Raw genomic sequence first — 20,336 nt, 5'->3', positions numbered from 1 at the left:
CTCTTTGTGACCCCATGGACTATAGTCCACCAGGCTCCTCTGTCCATGGAATTTTTTTTTTTTTTAATTTATTTGGCTGTGTTGGGTCTTAGTTGCAGCATGCGGGATTTAGTTCCCTGAGAAGGAAATGAACCTGGGTCCCCTGCACTGGGAGCTCAGAGTCCTAGCCACTAGACCACCAGGGAAATCTCTGTCCATGGAGTTTTCCAGGCAAGAATGCTAGAGTGGGTTGCCATCTCCTCCTCCAGGGGATCGAACTTGAGTCTTTTGTGTCTCCTCCTTTGGCAGGCAGATTTCTTTACCACTGCACCACCTAGGAAGCCCCTAGAGGCCCCTTATGGCTAAATTTGGGAAACACAAATTAAGAGACATTTTATTAATTTATGTATTTTAAATTGAAGGATAATTGCCTTACAATGTTGTACTGGTTTCTGCCATACCTCAACATGAATCAGCCATAGGTAAACCTATGTCCCCTCCCACTTGAACCTCCCCACCCATCTCCCTCCTCCCACCCCATCTAACCCCTCTAGTTTGTCACAGAGCACTCCCATACAGCAAATTCCCACTGGCTATCTATTTTACATATGGTAATATATATGTTTCCATGCCTCTCAATTCACCCCACCCTCTCCTTCCCCCTCTGTCCACAGGTCTGTAAGAGGCTCATTTTAAATGGCACGAGAGAAGAGGCAGAAGGCAAAATTTGAATAATTACCAAATGAACACACGAATGTTCCACAAACGTATCAAAGAAGGAAAAGCTGGGGATCAGGTGGCTTACAACAAATTCACAACAGAGAATTAGACCTCAAGAGGATTTTCCCTGGTGGAGAAAACAGAAGGAGACTTGTATTATTATTGTTGTTCAGTGGCTAAGTCATGTCCAACTCTTTGTGACCCCATGGACTGCAGCATGCCAGGATTTCCTGTCCTTCACCATCTCCCAGAGTTTCCTCAAACTCACGGCCATTGAGTTGGTGATGCCATCCAACTGTCTCATCTTCTGTCATCCCCTTCTCCTCCTGCCTTCAACCTTTCCCAGCATCAGGCTCTTCACATCAGGAGGCCAAAGTATTGGAGCTTCAGCATCACTCTTTTCAATGAATATTCAGGGTTGACTTCCTTTTAGAGTAGACTGGTTTGATCTCCTTGCAGTCCAAGGGACTTTCAAGAGTCTTCTCCAGCACCACAGTTCAAAAGCATCAATTCTTCAGCACTCAGCCTTCTTTGGGAGAAGGCAATGGCACCCCATTCCAGTACTCTTGCCTGGAAAATTCCGTGGGCGGAGGAGCCTGGTAGGCTGCAGTCCATGGGGTCACCAAGAGTCGGACAGGACTGAGCTACTTCATTTTCACTTTTCACTTTCATGCATTGGAGCAGGAAATGGCAACCCACTCCAGTGTTCTTGCCTGGAGAATCCCAGGGACAGGGGAGCCTGGTGGGCTGCCGTCTATGGGGTCACACAGAGTCGGACAGGACTGAAGCGACTTAGCAGCTTAGCAGCAGCCTTCTTTATGGTCCAACTTTCACAATGGTACATGACTACTGGAAAAACCACAGCTTTGACTATACAGACTTTTGTTAGCAAAGTTATGTCTCTGCTTTTTAATACACTGTCTAGATCTGACATAGATTTACATCTAAGGAGAAAGCACCTTTTCATTTCATGCCTGAAGTTACCGTCTGCAGTAATTTTGGAGCCCAAGAAAATAAAATCTGTCACTGTTTCCACTTTTTCCCCATCTATTTGCCATGAAGTGATGGGACCAGATGCCCTGATCTTAGCTTTTCAAATGTTGAGTTTTAAGCCAGCTATTTTTTTTTTCAACAGTATGAATAAGCCTTGTTATGAGGTGTTAGCAAATGTAATAAGACACAGAAAGAAAATGAAATTTAGTGAAACTTTTTATTAGACAGAAATTTCTAGAAGGATGCTTAGAAGTACCCTAGAAGGATAGCTTGAGATTCTGAATGTCAAACAGATGGGGCTGAAATTTATCCTCAAGCCATTGGAGAACCAAAACTGACCTCTGATAGTTTTAAGTCAGGAGATCACAAAGTGTGATCCAGGAACCATCAGTATTACTTGGGCACTGGCCCCATCTCAGAGCTAACTAATACATGGGAAACTCCCAGCATGGAACCCAGCAGCCTGCATTTGAACACATCTCCTGGGTGATTTTGAGAACCACTGGTTTAAGCAAATTAAAATAATCAAGGCAATGTACCAGCTATATATCCTTCTGCTGGTGGCATGCGCAACAGAAACCAGTGAGAATGGCCTGAAAGAGAAGTTTCAGAGCCATTTCTGAGTAGAAGACCAGAAAGGAGAAATAAATGTTTTTGAAAGATTTCCTATTTGACATTTAACAGTACTTCAGGATCACCTTTTAACGTGCTATTAAAGCTTCTCTCTTAGAAGCTTATCATAAAAGGAAATTAAAAGTGACTAAGTCTCCGAATGGGGATTACAGCCTACTAGGCTTTCTCTCTCCTGAATAAGAAATAGATTCCTCATCACGATACGTGTGTCAGGAGGGAACTGGGATAAAAAAGAACTAACATTTACTGACGACTTCTCTCTCTCAGGCTGCTCACGTGCATTATGCCATTTAATCCTCACAAAAAAGTATTATGAGCCACACTATATTATTACCCTTTTTTACAGATAAGGATACTGGGGTTCAAAGAGGTAAGAAAAGTTTAAAATAATCAATTAGCAAACACAAAACAAGGGATTAAGTCCTTTTTTCCCATATGGTACCATTCCCTAGGAGGTCCAAAGATTCCAGTATAAACAAGGAATTCCTATTATTTCCATTTCAGTTGGTGTTTGAGGCATTCTTTGGAAGTTGTTCATCTTGCTTATGTAATGGGGATGCCATTCTGAAAGTACTTAATTCAATTCAGTTTGCCCCTTAATCCATTGTTTTCTTACAAGCTTCCACCTGAGAGTGTATAGGAATCTATTACCTGACCTCTCTAGCAGACATACATCTCCAAACCCAAAGAGCTTGAGGTCCAGCCAGAAGAGAAAGGGTAGCAAACCCACTGGTCCAGAGGTCATGGGAAGAAAGGAGATGGAAAGATTTAATGGCTCCCCACAGGCTTCCCAGGTGGCTCAGAAGTAAAGAATCCACCCACCAATGCAGGAGACACAGGTTGGATCCCTGGGTCAGGAAGATCACCGGAAGGAGAAAATGGCAACACACTCCAGTATTCTTGCCTTGGGAATCCCGTGGACAGAAAAGCCGGGTGGGCTACAATCCATAGGGTCACAGAAGTCAGTCATAATTTAGCAACTAAACAGCAATAAGAATGGCTCCCCACATCTCCCAGTTTCTCCTCTCTGAGCTTTGCATCTAGAGGAGAGCAAAAGAAAAGAGAGATTTCTGGCTCAAGTTCTGCCTAGGACCCCAGGAAGAGATTGCCCAGCGGGCCACCTAAAGCTGACCTTAGAGTAAATGTGGAGCCACAGGGCCCTCAGAGGAAGGGCTGCACCCCTGCCCCAAACCTGGGGGACACAGGCCTGGCCCAGAAGTCCTCACAGTCCTCCCGGAGGCCCAGAAAGCAGCTGAGTGGTAAACCAGGAGGTAATCAAGCCTACAGGAGGGCCAAAGGCCAGGTGAAGGACAGGTCAGGGATTTAGGAGGCCTCTGGGGCCAGAATGGCCAATGTCAGGGTGAAGACTTCAGAAAAGAAGGCTACCAGGTCCTTCCCAAGTTGTATAAGATCAGATCACTGAACACACCAACCCCAGACATCAGCTGTGCAGGCCAGCAGGGCCCGGAGATGGGCAGAGCCCAAGGAAACTCTCCCTTCCCTCTCCTTTCCTGGGGAAGAATCACTCCCTTGTCACTCCCCAGGCCCATGGAAGACTGATTGGCTTTTCTGTTGTTCACTGTTTGACACACATGTACATACCCTTTATTAAGTGCCAGGCATTATGCTAAGAGCTTACCTGTTCATGCATGTAGTAGAATCATAACACTGAGACCGAGGAACTATTAAGTATATCCCTGTTCACTGATGACAAAACCAAGGCACAGAGAGGTTTAGAAAAAGGTCCAAGAAATAGAGCAAGAAGTCAAAGACAGACTCTGCTTAAGCACCAAAACAGAACAAGTTTCTCACGTGATTTACTGTTGCTCAGAAGAGCTAAACTGATCACACTGAACTTTATAAACTCAACCACTCTATAATTTTTCACGCATCATGTTGTCCAGCACATGGGAGATACTGAGGAAAACCAGGCGGGTCATGTGAGTGAAGCAACGAAGGAGGAGGAGGCAGAAAGGAACAGGAGGACAGAGGAAAGAAATCTCCCGCCTTTTCAAGTCAGAGTGGCAATGTGTCCATATTTTCAACTATCAATTCAGTTCAGTCGCTCAGTCATGTCCGACCCTTTGCAACCCCACAAATCGCAGCACGCCAGGCCTCCCTGTCCATCACCAACTCCCAGAGTTCACTCAGACTCACGTCCATCGAGTCAGTGAGGCCATCCAGCCATCTCATCCTCTGTCATCCCCTTCTCCTCCTGCCCCCAATCCCTCCCAGCATCAGAGTCTTTTCCAATGAGTCAACTCTTCGCATGAGGTGGCCAAAGTACTGGAGTTTCAGCTTCAGCATCATTCCTTCCAAAGAAATCCCAGGGCTGATCTCCTTCAGAATGGACTGGTTGGATCTCCTTGCAGTTCAAGGGACTCTCAAGAGTCTTCTCCAACACCACAGTTCAAAAGCATCTGGTGGCAACTCACATTCTTCCTACAGGTCCTCCAAAAGCTTATAAAACAGGTGAGTCCCTGGAAAGGGGAATGATGACTTAGCAGCCTAGCTGGTTTTCTCTAGTCTGGTTTCTCTTGTCTTCTCTTTTCTCTTTCCAGTGACCACTGCTTGGACCAAAGAGAAATCAAAAAACATCCCATTTCTCTAACATTTTTTTAATGGAAAATGTCCAATTTTGTGAAGTATTTTTCAGTGATGTTTAATGTTTTTCCCCAAAACCCACAAGACTGAAATACCACCCTTAGCTCAAACCTTAGCGTAAAAGTCTTTAAGTTCATTCTGCACGGAGCACATAGCTGCCCCTTGCGGAAACCCTTCACACCTCCCCCCCGTCACAGGAAGACAAAATGAAAACAAGGGCAGACTGGATATAATTCTAAAAATTAAATATATGGCCTCCAGAAATATACTGTCATTTTTAGGATCAAAAGGAATGAACTGAAAGTATAAGGGGTTTTCAAGGCTTTCTGGGGCCCCATTAATTATTTTTGCCCCTGCTGCTGCTGCTGCTGCTAAGTCGCTTCAGTCGCGTCCGACTCTGTGTGACCCCAGAGACGGCAGCCCACCAGGCTCCCCCGTCCCTGGGATTCTCCAGGCAAGAACACTGAGATATTACCAAACGGAGCCACTGCTAACACTGACATAATCTCGGCTCCCAGGGGGCAGTCTCATGAGACACGAGGCCCACCAAGGTGGCAGATGTATGGCACCAGCAATATATTTATCTGAGATCTGGTTCAGTTTTTAAAAATCTAACATGCTGCTGAATAGGTCCTAGGATACGGTATTTGTACAATGTAAAAAAAAAAAGATTCTTTTGGGGGAGAGGAGAAAAAAAGAAGAGTGCTTTCAATGTTCAGTATCCTTTACATCTGCTGCTCAGCTGGAAACACTGTTAAAAGGCCATTAGGACCTTAAGGTAACAGACCTCGAAGGCTCTGAAAGCCAGGGAGCAATTTGCTGTTTGTGTGAGGATCAGCCCAGCCACTTCCTTTTCAAGGGCTGAAAACAGCTTCTGTCATGAGCCGTGAAAATCAATTCCACAGGAACCAGGCTGAAACGTGGCCGAAGGTGGCACACCTGCGGGCTGGCGCTACAGCAGAGCCTCCTTCTGGGCGTCCCTGGCACCTTCCAGAAGGAGGGGCTGGGCAGTCTGGGACTTCAGAAACCTCCAGGCTTCTCTCTTAGGACACCAGTCCTCTCTGATGCTTCACTGGGTTAAAATCCGAATTGCGTGTGGCCCAGAATGAAGATCGCTTCAGGGAGTGTTGACCTGGGAAAAGCCTACTCTGGCCTATTTGTATTCCATCTTTCTGTTTTTCCTGATGATAGTAATTTGGAAAAAGGCTCATTTTTTTCTGAAGAATACTGTTTCAAAGGCTTTCAACATAGAAGGCATTTTTATAACTTTTTTTTTTCAAGTACACATGATATTTTTGAAAATAAATATTTCAGAGGAATCACAATGGTTTTGTCAAGAGTTGTACCTGATAAACTCATGGTTAGAAAGGTTAAAACTCACTTTAAAATGCATGACAGTTTTTTCAGTTATCGGAAATTGTTATTCCAGTTACAATATGCAACCTTGGTTACCACATAGAATTAAGACCATGATAACCTATATTTTTACATATAGTCAACCCTCTGTTAAACTGCAAACCTTTGTATAATTTACTAAGCATACGCTGGGTAAAAATAAATTGCCATTCTTAAATCATAGCAATTAGCTTATGTTTAGGCATATACCTTCTCACAATATTGAATTTATCTTTACAGTAATAACCCAGGCTGAGAAACTGACTCAAAGATAATTTGTTAAATTAATATGACAAAATGAAAAAGCATAATTTCATGGTTTTTTGCTGTGAATATCTGTTGCACCTAATGTATTGTTTTAACTGGAATTTAAATGTGATTACATGTAATTTCTTGATTAAAATAGAAAAACATGTTTATACAATTTTGATATGTCTATTATACAAAACATATCATGAAGATCTCTGATTTTAAGAAATCCTCAAGTTATTTTTTCTAAAAAACAGAAGGTGGTAAGTGAAAAGAGATTATATGTATTAATTTTGTTATTGATGACATACAAGTTGCCATTTGCAACCTATTATATTCAATTGAAATTGACCTTTTATGAGAGCCATGTGGTAATGTAAGCAAAATGAATATATTCTTTATGGCAGTCATATAAAAAGATTGGCCTAAGGTTTTAACATAGTACTTAACCTCCTGGTGTCTGAATACCCCCAAGTCTGTGAAAAAATATTGTATAAGATAACCACATAATCAAATGAGTAGTAAAAGCACAATAAAAGCCTTTCACACATTAACACTTGATAATGTAAAAGTAACAGTCAACTATGTTCCCTAAATTCAGTACAAACAGGAGAGGCTGGAACAGATCAAGTAGGAATGCTCAGAATCCCTACATTTCAGGAATATTAACTGCTATTAATACTTCAGAATTAAAAATTATTTTCTAAATAGAGCTCCCATTATGTCAAAGATCACTTAAACTCCTCAAAATCATTTGTTAAAACTTCTGCTACAAAAAAAGAGAAAAAATCAAGTGATTTTAAATGTTATCATTTCTAAGTTTTAAAAACTCCCAGTTAGGATTTGGAATAACATAGGATAAGCAAACAGCTAAAGGACAATATTTTCTTACTTTCCCCCCCAAAAAATTAAGGCCCATCACTTACAAACATCTATACTAGCCAAAAGCATGGTGGCTTTTTTTCAAGTTCATTGCAAAAGTGCTATTGACTCTGTGCTATTCTGACCCATTAAGAAAATAATAATTGATAGTTACTCATCTCTTTTTTGGAAGACCTCAAAGTGCTTTTTTTACAGAGTGGCCTCCACTTCACTGCAACCTTGAATGGAAACACCCCTAGCTCCCTGAAATTCAGCAGAGGAGCACTGGCCTCTGCTAATCTCAGCTCTACCGGGGACACAAAAAGAGAAAGTCGATTTCTCAGGAAATCCGAGACGTAATAAGAAGCAAACACACTAGCCGATAAAGCCTACAGGACACAGGTGTGCATGCCCAGAATGCATTATGCTACGCCTTTAATTAAATGCATATAAAATGAAGAGTGACCAGCTCTAATGTAGTTTCCTTGTATCTGGAAGTCAGGAACAAATGGCTAAATCTGCACAGGAAAAGCAGCTCAAAGATGGAGAGATGGGGCTGGAATCACTCTTGACCAGAGATATCTTCTAAAAAGGACCCCAAAATGTGTCCTACTTATCACAGAAAGCTGACCACATTAGCTAAAAATAATAGGGATGCTACTGCGAAAGAAACTTAAATTGTCCTTCCCAGTTTCCCTTTCAAGCAATGTTGTGCTTTTCTTTTTACTCATGCAGAAACGCCTCAGTCAGCTGGGTGAAACCCGGTCTGCTCCAGGCACAGGTAATGAAGGTTTGAACTAATCCAGTCACTCGCTTTCCCTTGGTCCCCCTAGTGGCCAATATAGACATCTGGAAGAAGGCAGAGGAAATAGGGTGTGTGTGCAATTCGGAGCAGAGACGCTTTCTGGGTGGAGGTTCTTACCCAAGATCAAGGCGAAAAACAACGCGAAAGTATTGCCCAAATTGAACTGGCTACCCTGACCAAACAGAAAATAAAGTGTGTTTAAAACCACGCTGAATGCACTCAGAGTATGGCTCCCAGACACTCCTCAAAAGATGGTGCCTGGACAGACAGTATCAACATCACCAGGGAACTTGCTAAAGATGTAAATTCCAGGCCCTGTTCCAGAACTACTGACTCAGAAACTTGGGGGGTAGGGCCCAGGCATTTGAGCTTAGCAAGCCCTCCAGTGATTCTGGTACTTGATAATGCGTATGAAGCACTGGCTCCAGATCACTGGCTCTCCTCCCGACATGTACATCAGAATTCCTTGGGAAATTTTAAAAAGGAGGAGATAGAGGGAGGGAGGGAGAATATCCTTCCCAGACCCCTTAAATCAGAATATCTGAAGATGAAGCCCAAGTGTAGGGTTTTGTTTTTTGTTTTTTTTTTTAATATCTCATATGATTCCAGGATAAGCCCTGGTTCTTTCCAACTGAAAAGAGCCAGTTGTTAAATTTTCTGGAATTTTGTGAGCTGGTTGCTAATCTGTTAGTGGCTCGAAATTGGCCATGGTGGGAACATTTAGACCACAAAAATTGGCAAATGCTACAAATCAGGTCTCCCTATACACTACCCTCTAGAGAGTCAATCGTTTTACATGCATCAGTTCGCCACTGGCCAGTGTTGAGAAATAGGTCTAAAGCAAGAATGCCAAATAATTAATTCAGGTAGTCTGAGTCATCCCTCTCAGTTTCTCCATTACCCCTCAACTCCTTGAGATTCTTATTAAGATTATAAAGATTAAGTAACCAATTTAGTGGCCATGAAAATGCAAAAGGCTATCAGCCCCTCTTACAGTATAACCGTGACTAGCTCAGACCAACAGCCACAGTCCTTTTCCTTTCTCTTCCAAGCAGGTATAAAGAGTAATATTCCATTATATAGACCTTCTTTCTCCATTCTGTTGATGGGCGTTTAGGTTGATTCCATGTCTTAGCTATTGTAAACAGTGCTGCTATGAACATTGAGGTGTACATGTTCAATCTTTTGACAAGACCATTTTACAAATGGTGTTTTACACTACCAATTTCATCACATTAAGAGCCATGTAATATCTATCACTCCTTTTGCACTATTAATACAAAATAATCAGTGGCTCAAGTTTAGTTTTATTTATTTATTTGGGCTTCCCAGGTGGTGCTAGTGGTAAAGAATCTGCCTGCCAATGCAGAAGACTTGGGTTTGGTCCCTGAGTTGGGAAGATCCCCTGGAGAAGGAAATGGCCTACCACTCCAGTATTCTTGCCTGGAGAATCCCATGAACAGAGGAGCCTGGTAGGCTATAGTCCATGGCGTCACAAAGGGTTGGACATGACTGAGCAACTAAACAAGTTCAGATCAACAGCCACAGTCCCTTTCTCTTCAAGCATGGGCACAGGAAGTAATTCTGGAATGAGAAGGGTGGGTAAATACACTGGGGACTTCCGGGGGCAGGCTGCCTCATCAATGTGGAGATGCGCGTGGGAAGGAATGGTCCCACTGTGTGCCTCAGCGCACTGTCCCGAGGCTTTGCTTCTTGGTACTCCAGTGGCCATCTTGTTTTCATCATGTAGCTGATGTGGATGATGAGGATGAGGATGGAAGGGTCAAAAGATGGGGAGAACCTGCGAGTGGGTCATACTGTTCATTTGCCACCTTCCACCCTAGAACTGCTCCATGGTGAGACTTCTTTGCATGTAAAAGAATGGCTCTCCTTGGTTGCGTGAACCAGTTGAGTCAGGATTTTCTGTGACCTGAAACCAAAGTATCTTAAGGGACACAGATTATTTCAGGCTAGAGTTTCAATGGCTTGTCCTCTTTAAACCTTTTTAGTGGAACTTCTAAGTAGCAGAGCAGTTTTTAAAGCTTTTTTTTTTTTTTTTAATTTTACCTCTTCTTTGATGACATCATTCACCCTTTTGTCTGCCTCTTATCTTCATCTGTGCCCTCAGCTGCTCATGTGTTGGTACCGAAAATCGCTCCCTGGCTGTCCTCCTTCCATCTCCGAACTTTTCATGACCCCCTCTATTCCATCCTGTTTATACTTCTTGCCCGACCTAAAACAATACTCTCCTCATATGCCTTCATTGCCATGACTCTCAGATGATAATCTACTTTCTGCTGTACAAAGCCAAGGATGCCCAAAACTCCAAGCCCACCCTATCTGTTCAACATTACTTCTAACAAGCTCTTAATCAACCCTGCTGACTCTCTCCCACAAGCTGTATTTTGCTCGCCTGCTTAACCCCAACCCTAATGGCTTCTTTCAGGGCCCTCTGTCAAAGGTGACCCATTCTTCAAGGTTCCTCTGATGGTAAATTCTACACGTCAACTAAACCAGCCTAAGGAAGACCCAGATAAGTAGCCAAACATCATTTCTGGGTGTGTCTGTGAGGGTGTTTCTGGAAGAGAATAGCACTTGATTCAGCAGACTGAGTGACCAATGTGGGCAGGCATCAGCCAATCGCTTGATCTCCTAAATGGAACAAAATGGCAGAGGAATGGTAAATCCTCTCTCTCCTTGAGCTAGGATGCCCACATATTCCTGCCCATGGACAACAGAGCTCCAGGTCCTTGGAACTTTTGATTCAGACTGAACTATCCCACCTGCTTTCATGGGTAGTCAGTTTGCAGACAGTATACTGTGGGGCTTAGCCTATGTAACCACATGAGCCCACTCCTATAATAAATCTCCTCTTCTATATCCCTAATTATCTATCTATCTAATAAATCTCCCATATATTTACAGATGAGATATACATTCTTGGTTCTGTTCCTCTGCAGAACCCTGACTAAAACACTCCCAATAAAATTTTACCTCCTCCCTTCAGCAAGGTCAAAGAAATCTCTTTCTGATATGATTCTTATTATTACAGTCAGTCACGTAATTTGGCACTTAAGCCATAGACCGTTTAATCTTAGGCAATGAAGTAACCATTTTTTTTAATAAATGTATTTATTTTTTAATTGAAAGATAATTGCTTTACAGAATTTTGTTGTTCTCTGTCAACATCAACATGAATCAGCCATAGGTGTACCTATGTCCCCTGTAACAATTTAATATATTCTTCCTCTTGCTGCTGCTGCTTTGTCGCTTCAGTTGTGTCTGACTCTGTGCAACCCTATGGACTGCAGCCTTCCAGGCTCCTCTATCCATGGGGATTCTCTAGGCAAGAGTACTAGAGTGGGTTGCCGTGCCCTCCTCCAGGGGATCTTCCTGACCCAGGGATGGAACCCGGGTCTCCTGCATTGCAGGCAGATTCTTTACCCTTGAGCCACCAGGGAAACCCATTTTTCATCTTAGTGAAAATTTTTAAAACATACATTTTTACATTTTACACTGTATAAAAAACATACATTTTTTACTCGAATTTCAAAATGAACACAGCTGATGACATATATTTTGATACTTTCTGAGAGTTAATAAAGTGCCTCTATTTAGGAAATCTTTTTCTCTCAGTGACCCTAAAACTCCTAACAGTCCTCTTCTGGTTTTATGATATTCTGTTGCCATTAAAAGGTACACATGAACTGTGTCAAAGTATTTATATTGACTTGTTAATTTGATAAACATTTCTGGGACACATAATTCTCTCTTTCAACCTCTATCTCACACACACACATTCACTGTCAGACACATAGTAGATGCTCAATAAATAACTGTGGACTGATCGATGGTTTGGGTGGTATCAATTTTACCTCCTAAATACTTCTCGAACCCTTCCACTTCCTGCCTCTCCCACAGTCACCACTCTGGTTCACGCTGACATCTCTCCTCTTCCTGTATCTGCCTTTGGCTCTCGTCCAATCAGTTCTCTACAAAGCAACCACACTAACACTCAAAACCATGTCCCATCCTAATTAAAACACTTCAACAGCTTCTCACTGCTCTGGGTTAAAGGCCTTATTCACAGTAGTGAGTTGAACAGATTACAATGCTGGTCAAGGAAAGAGACAGGGCCAAGAGAGGGCAGCTGACAGAACAAGCTTTATTTGGGAGGCACTTGGACAGGTTGCAATAAGGAGAAGTCCCTCAGAGCTGAGCACTTCCACAGGTATCAGAGAGTACCCTGCAAGGAAGAGGAAGCACTGAAATATCCTGCCAGACAAAGGGGATGAGGTCTCTGGGCAATGGTGCTCAGCCATGGGGTGTTGAGGGCGCAGCTGCTTAGAGTCTTTTATAGGCCCAGGGTACACAAAATAGGGAGGTTCTATATAGTTTAAACAGAGAAGGCAACAGCACCCCACTCTAGTGTTCTTGCCTGGAAAATCCCATGGACGGAGGAGCCTGGAAGGCTGCAGTCCATGGGGTCGCTGAGGGTCAGACAAGACTGAGCGACTTCACTTTCACTTTTCACTTTCATGCATTGGAGAAGGAAATGGCAACACACTCCAGTGTTCTTTCCAGGAGAATCCCAGGAACGGGGGAGCCTGGTGGGCTACCATCTATGGGGTCACATAGATTCAGACATGACTAAAGTGACTTAGCAGCAGCAGCATATAGTTTAAAATCTGCTTCTTTGAGCTATAAACAGTTGACTTTAGCCCACAGGTTTTAGCACTAAGGGTCCATGTCTGTGCCAAAAAAAGTAAATGTTTGGTCAATGTGCTTGGGCCATCTTGGATCACAAGTCACCAACCCAGTCCTGGGCTTCCCTGGTGGCTCAGATGGTAAAGAATACACCAGCCAATGCAGGAGATGCAGGTTCAATCCCTGGGTTGGGAAGATCCCCCAGAGTAGGGCATAGCAACCCACTGTAGAGTATTCTCGCCTGGAGAATTCCATGGACAGAGGAGACTGGTGGGCCAGAGCCACAAGGTCGCCAAGAGTCGGACACGACTGAGCAACTAACACTTTGACTTCTTCAGGCTCTTCTCCCAAGGCTCTCATACCCTTTGCCCCTTCAACGGCTGTTTCCCCAGGTTCGGGGCCTTCTTACCACACAGGAAATGTGTGTTCCCTCTGCCCCCTCTGACTCTGTATTCAGGCTTCAGAGCCCATCACTCTTCCTCAAGGAGGCATTTCCATAACCCTGTGATCAGAGGACACGGTCCTATTAAATGCTTTCCCAGAGTCAGGTACCCCAGCGCTGTGTACTCATCTCGCCCATTCACTGCTAAAGGTGCCCTGAATTTCTGCTTCCCTGCTGGGATTAAAACTCCCTGGGGCCCTACAGCCAGCACCACACAGTGACTTACACATAGTAGGCAAACAAGAACTATTTATTAGAGAAATAAAAAACAAATGCCTAAAAGAGATGAAGAATAGGTTGTAATAGTAATCAATAGCCTGGATAATGTGTAAATGTGGAGTCGAATTTCTACTTTTCCTTGTTACTAACTGTGCATTTGTCTAAAAATATTTTTCATCCTGGGTTTTCAAAACTCTTAAATATGTCCATCCAGGAGTATTAGAGTTTTTAAACCTTCACCAAAGAATTACTACTATGAAATCCTTTATTTACAAACACACCATCCCAAGGAGTCAACTACACTATCATACGCTCTCATGTAAGTCACTAAAAACTGAATACTGGAGAAGACTATGAAACTATTTAAAGTCTCATTATGCACCAGCTAAAGAATTTAAGAGAGCAGAATTTGGTCTGCAAAATGATATAAGCACCAGTTTGAAATAATAATTTTTCCTGTTTATACAGGCAAGACAACTCCAAGTCACCTTGCTGGCCTTACTAGAAGCCTTCAGAGAGATATGAATTAAGGAGGAAAAAAACAGTCTTATTTATGATTTTACTTTTGTGAGTCTGAATATATTAAGATTAAGCTAATGAATTATTTTATCAATAATTTCTTTACTGCAGTTTTTATCCTAAACTCATATTTCTATAAAAATCTTGTGACTGAATGGTATGTCACTTTGGTTTAAAAAGACTCAATAATTTTATATTCTGTTAAGTGTTCATAATACCCATAACTGCAAAAGAACAGTAGTCACCCTCTCACATAAGTTATAATGCAATGCTTATACTACAATATTCTAAAGAACATCTCACTGTACATTTTAAACCACTTTTGATAGTGGCCTACATTTCTGCTCACAAGCTATTACGACGTGGCACAGTTAAAAGATGTGAGTTTTATGTAAAAAAGTGTATCAGTCAACTCAAATGAACTCTTATTCTCAGTGATGACATATCATCTTCTAATTAAATCAGCTAAGATAACTCTGTTTGCAAGGATCATTCTAAAATTAATTCCCAAATCAAAAGTCTAACAAGTGGTACTCCTAATAGCCCAGACTTTAGATTGCTTTGATACCTGGAATTAATGTGAATCTTTCAGTAATCTAGTGACTTGACAAATCATAAAAAAACCATTTGAAGTTCCACTAATTCATTTATACTTCACACTGTTCTTCGAAAGGATCTTAAAGACATCATCTAACGAAACAGGGCGCTAGGAAATCAGAACTCTTTGAAGAAGGCGGTTAAATGAAAATTAAATTATTTATCCCTAACTAGGAGATTTAAAGAGTAAGACTTACCAAACACTGTTTTTTCATTTACGTTAATGTGATATCTACATGTAAATTGAAAAAAGAGTAGGGTTAACAGCAAATGTATTAAAGAAGTTGGTTTGCTGGTGAGCAGAGGAAGGGCAGGCTTATTCCCTGGGAAGCCCACCAAAAAAAGGAAGGAACTGCTGGACCCAGGCCAGGTAAGATTCTGAAATTTGAAAATGATAAAGAAGGACTAAAACAATCAAAGTCCCTGGAATATTAGAGAATTTTTTTTTTACTTTAGATTTTTGAGATTTTCACATTTTTGAGATAAGCTGATATCAAAGAGACAGGAGAGAATTTTCATGCTTTCTTAATATCTAGGTATAGCCTGACTCATAGGAAAAAGTTGGCAGAGTAAATTATTGAGAACAGTGTTAGTTATATCCCCCCCACTAATTTTTGGAGATAAACTTCCCTCCTCCTTCTACCCTCATGATAATTTCCTATAGTAAGTTTTTTTGGACTAACCCATTATTCAGAAAGTAGGCCCAGTATATTGAAAAAAACACCCAACACATGTTTTTACTTTCTATCTTTTATAAAACCACATCTATACAATGATCAGCAAAATGCACAAATACACAGACAATTTAGTGGTGGAAGCATAGCCAATTCCAGAGAACATAAAACCCAAATTCAAAGTGAGTTTGAAAAATTGTAGATGTTGCAAGTAAATAGAAAAATTCTCAGCTTGAACTGTGAGTGAATGCATATGATGATTGAGAATACCAGGCTATGTAGGTATTAGATGAGAATAGAATTGATTTTACATGCATTCATTCAACAAATACAACATGGCAGTGGGCAAGATGAAGTGTATATACTCCAGCGCCTGAGATCAGAGTGCCTGCATTTGAGTTCTAGGCTCCTGGCTTTCTAGCTGAGTCATCCTCAGGCAAGTTAATTATCTGTTGCTCAGTCTTTCCATCTTTAAAATGGGGATAATGATAGTATCTAAGTTACTAGAAAAAGTCAATCAGGCAATGTTTAATGTTTTCAAAGTAGGTAATGTTGTACACAGTAGGTGCTGGACACAGTAATTCCTACATAAGGGAATGTTAAGTAAAGTTACATTAGATAAACGAAAAACATTAACATGAGCCAATAAATTATCACTAGTCAGCAACACACGCATATTATAATTAATGACTCCAAAAAGGCTCAAAGCATAAAACAGAGGTTCCATAAGCATAAAACAACATCCCCTGAATTGCCCAGCCTTTTAAGCAGATGCTCTTTTCAGCTGTGAGTTCCTTTACAAGTTTGGAGCCATCAGTATGACTTGGATTGGAAAACAAGATAACATTACTGGTGCTGGAAGAAAAACCGGCATGTTTCATGCTGACCTTTGATCAGAATAACAGTCCTAACAAAGAACTCGATGATACATGGCTCAATATCTTCCCAGTAGACAGAAGAGAAAATAAGCACATTTTGAAGGTTTTTGACTAGATATCTGGAAACGTTCGGATACCACAAAAATTACTAAATATCAGAATGGATTGCTGAGAGGGGCTCAAGAGTCTACTCCTTTGGAGGTCTTTCAAACAAGGACAGATAGTCTATCTGATCTGCCTGGGATGGTTTAAAATCAGGGCTGAGTGAAGATTAATGGTACAAGCTGCCCCTTGAAGGCCTCCTCTTTCCCAACCACTCTCTGAGAGTCGAACTTTATATATGACCCATCACAGCCCCTCATCTGTTGAGTTTGAAGAATTCCCTTTTATCCTAGAATAGAAAAGGGCAACACTATTTCACAATTGTGAGTTCTGAGTAAAACTTTAATAATGTCATGATGAGACATAATGTCCTCATTACTTTTCAGTTATTTTACCAGGCAAGCTACCTGCAAATATCTTTCAATTAGAAACAGCTCTCATGAACCTGAAATTTGAACAGCAGTTCCTTTAAATTCATGTTCCCTGGCAGACTAACAGCACATGCTGTTGCTCAAGCAACCCATTAAAAGTCCAAACAAGGCAAAGGATAAGGACTTGAAGGGAAGGATAACTGCCATATACTAGATAATTAAAAGTAAATAGTATCAGGAACTAGGGAGGAGAACGAAAGTGGGTTCGTTTAATAATAGGACACAGATGATTCTTCCAACAGCAATAGGTAGACTGAGTGAAGTTTACCTCGAAAAAATGTTGATCCTTAATACACAGGTACCTTTCATCTCTTTTGTTTTTCCTATCAGATGTGCCTCTGACCCCCCAATGACCTATAGCTTGAGTACCAAAGGGTACCAAAGGACAGGAAGCTTTATGCAAAGTCAACAGTCCCCTTAGTCCTAGAAAGAGAATTTAACAGAAAGTGCACACGTTTTATAAATTCATAGCTAATTAACAAGCCCTGTAATTGTCAAGGTGGGGATAGAAAAGGGGGGGGGGGAAATCTCTGTAGCTAAAAATCTACTAAAGGATTTATTTCAACCACTGGGAATGTTTCAGAAAAGTCAATGGTGCCTACAGAAATCATATACACAGAAAACCTTCCCTTTGATATTAAGGAGATTTGCATCGTGGTAAAGACCTGTAGTCTCCTGAAAGCCCCACAATTCATTAAATAATACAGAAGCAATTTAAAAATACTTAACTATTTTCTTCTTGGAGATACCTTTTCTGAAATCACGTTGGGAAATACATGTGTGTTTAAAAGACATAGTTTGAAAAAACCCAGATTAGTGGAGAAAAAGTTCCCAGAAAAAAGTGATCCATATTCTAAACCTTTAAAAAGTTGAATTCCCTGAGATTGGGGGAGGGAAAAAAAGGCATAGCTGATCCTTATCAATTAATTAAAAAGAATGAAATAACAGTAGACAAAGGGGAAGGAGAGTTAAGAAACTTAAGGATCTGTGGGGGCAGTCGCTCTCTACGCATTGATTAACAAATTAAGGAGCTCTGGAAAAGCGAGATGAAGTGACAGAGAGAAAAGTGGTCTTATAATTCACCACAGGTTCCGCCTGCGACTCACCAGAGGCTGCCTAAGGCTCAGAATTGAAAACCTCTCCCTGTATATAATGCTCCGCGCTGTTAGCGTGATGTATAAGCTGTTGTGTTGTTGGTTTTTTGTTTTTTTTTTCCCCAGTGCTACATTTCTAGAAACGTGCTCATTCCGGGATAAGTAAAAACCCTCACTTGTAGAGTTTGTGCATCAACCATAAAACGGCAATCCCACTACGTATCGAAACCGTGGTGTTTTACCATCACTGCAAAACGCACAGTAGAGACCAGCTCCTGGGCAAAACGCAGAGAGGCTGGTGGAAATCCAGGGTTCTGACTCGACCATCTGAGGGGCACTGAGGACTTCGGCTGCCGGGTTTGAGCAGCCCGCGCCCTCGCAGCATCCCCTGGCCCCTCTCTGCCTCTCTCAGCTCCGCGCTCCCGCAGCCAGGGGATTACCTCTCCCTAACACGTTTCATTCACAGAGCCCCCGAGATGCTCGGGTTCGGTTGGAGCTAAGAGCCGGAAAACATGCACCCAGGCGACCGCGCAAGTGGTCGGAAACCGAGCCCTCCCCACACGCCGGCGCCCGACCCAGGGGTTGGGGGTTCTCGAAGGAGAAACACCCGTGGCCGGGGGACGCGGGGTCCGAGGAGACCTCCGGGACGCATCCGCTAGCGAGCCACCCGCTGAAGTTAGCTCCCCGGAGCAGGCTGGCGAGGCCGCGCTCCGGACGGGGTGCCGCGCGGGGCGGCAGGGCTGTGCCTAGGACCGCGAGTGACCAACCGCGATCGGGGGAGCCCTGAGGAGCCGGAACGGCAAAGCCCGCCCCAAATCTGAAACCGGCAGCCCGCGAACTCCCCAGACCCGCCCGGAGCCGCCGACGTCGGAGGCCGAGTCCCCGGGTGGAAGGGGTGGGGGGTGTCCCCCACCCCCAGCCCCGCTCGCCCGCCCGCCCCGGCCCGGGCGCCGGGCGCTCTGCCTCCCCGGAGGGCAGGAGCTAGGGGCCGGGGAGCCCTCCGCGTCTCTCCACCGCCCCCGCCGGCGCGAGGGCGGGAGCGGAGAAGGCGCCACTCTGACGGTGGCGCTGGGCAAACTGCGGCCGCAGTTCTTCCAAGTTTGCCTGAGCGAGCGGCGCGGGGTGGGCGCCCGACTCGGCGTGCCGCCCTCGCGCCGCGGCCGCCCCCGGGGGTCCCGGGCTCCCCGGCCCGCTCGGCCAGAGCCAACGACGAAGAGGAGCGCGAGGGCGCGGGAGCCGGGCGCGGGAGGGAGGGAAGGAGGGCGCTCCCGCGTGTGCACACACAATGAGGCAGCCGGAGACGCACACCTTCCCCCCCTCAGCTGGAGAAGCCGCCCCGAGCATCCGCCGCCCGGCACGGAGGCGCGGCGGCCCGGAGAGCCCCCCGGCAGAAAGTGAACACCACAACTCAGCAACAGGGGGAAGGCGGAGGGCTTCCGGCGGCCCGGGGGACGGGCGGCCGCCGAGGGCTGCAGCCGGCCCGGGCCGCGCGCCCGCGCTTACCTGCGATCTCCTGGTAGGGGATGTCCGCCAGGCTGAATCCCTTGGCACCGTACGCCTGGCGGACCTCGCCGCAGCTCCGAGCCTTCACCTCCGCCCGGGCCGGGAGGGACAGCAGCAGCCCGGAGAGGGGAAGAATCACAGCCCCGATCCAAGAAGGCATGGTGCAACATGCAAATCCAGCTCGGTGAACCCCGGGACCCGTGCGCTCTTCACCTTGCCCCTCCAGCCGAAAGCCCGCCAGAGCCGGCGGCGCGCTCCTCGCAGCTGCCCAGCGTCACCCCCTTCCGCCAGCCGAGGGGACGAGCCGCGCAGCCCTCTGGACTGCGCTCAGCAAACTTTTATAAGCCTGATGGAGGATGGCAAAGCCAACCGGGGCTGGCTGAGAAAGCAGCCGCCTCGCTCCACTAGTCCCCCAGACCGAAAACAGTGCAATAAAAACGAGGAAAAGAAGGAAAAGAAATGTTTCAAAAAACCACCATAGGGGTTGAACGCTGCGATCCGAGTTCCGAGCCGCAAGAATCCTAGCGCGCGGCGAGCTCGGCTAGCAGGAGTGTGCGGCGAAGGTGGAGACGCGCGCCGGCTCTCCCGGGAGGGAGATGGACAGGCGACCGCGAGGGTGTGCGCGCGCGAGTGTGTGTCGGTGTGAGCGCGGGGTTCTCGGGGACGTGTGTGCGTGGAGGTATGTGTTGGGGATATACGAGATCCAGGGGAAACCTCAGCTTCGCACAGGCTGAGGGAGCCTGTGAGAGTCCTCCTGAAATAGGAAGAGAGAAATCCTGGAGACAGACGCTGGGAGGCTGGGAGGCTAGAGGGAAGGAGAAAGGAGGGGAGGGAGAGAAACGTGCTACACATCGCACAGCCGAAATTCAGAGGCAGAGTCGAAGGCAAAACCTGGACTGGATTTCTTTCTAATCGGCAGCAAAAGGGGGAT

At 44.4% G+C, this 20,336-nt stretch overlaps 1 protein-coding gene across 2 annotated transcripts in view; it reads right to left on the bottom strand.

Annotated features, from left to right (window-relative positions):
- The window catches only part of GPC6 (glypican 6), a 1,232,535-nt gene extending 1,212,815 nt beyond the window's left edge, over positions 1 to 19,720 (bottom strand). Inside the window, exon 1 of one of the 2 annotated variants that reach the window (XM_027557801.1) lies at positions 19,406 to 19,720. In XM_027557801.1, coding sequence (XP_027413602.1) covers positions 19,406 to 19,565 — 160 coding nt within the window. In that variant the 5' untranslated portion in view covers positions 19,566 to 19,720. The remainder of the gene's footprint in view (positions 1 to 19,405) is intronic. The other variant, XM_027557800.1, reaches the window with a different exon arrangement.
- Positions 19,721 to 20,336: the final 616 nt, after the last annotated feature.

This window comes from Bos indicus x Bos taurus, chromosome 12 (genome assembly GCF_003369695.1).
Source record: "Bos indicus x Bos taurus breed Angus x Brahman F1 hybrid chromosome 12, Bos_hybrid_MaternalHap_v2.0, whole genome shotgun sequence".
NCBI lineage: Eukaryota > Metazoa > Chordata > Mammalia > Artiodactyla > Bovidae > Bos > Bos indicus x Bos taurus.
Note: the sequence above shows the minus strand (reverse complement) of the source record. Positions and strands in the feature narration are given on the sequence as shown.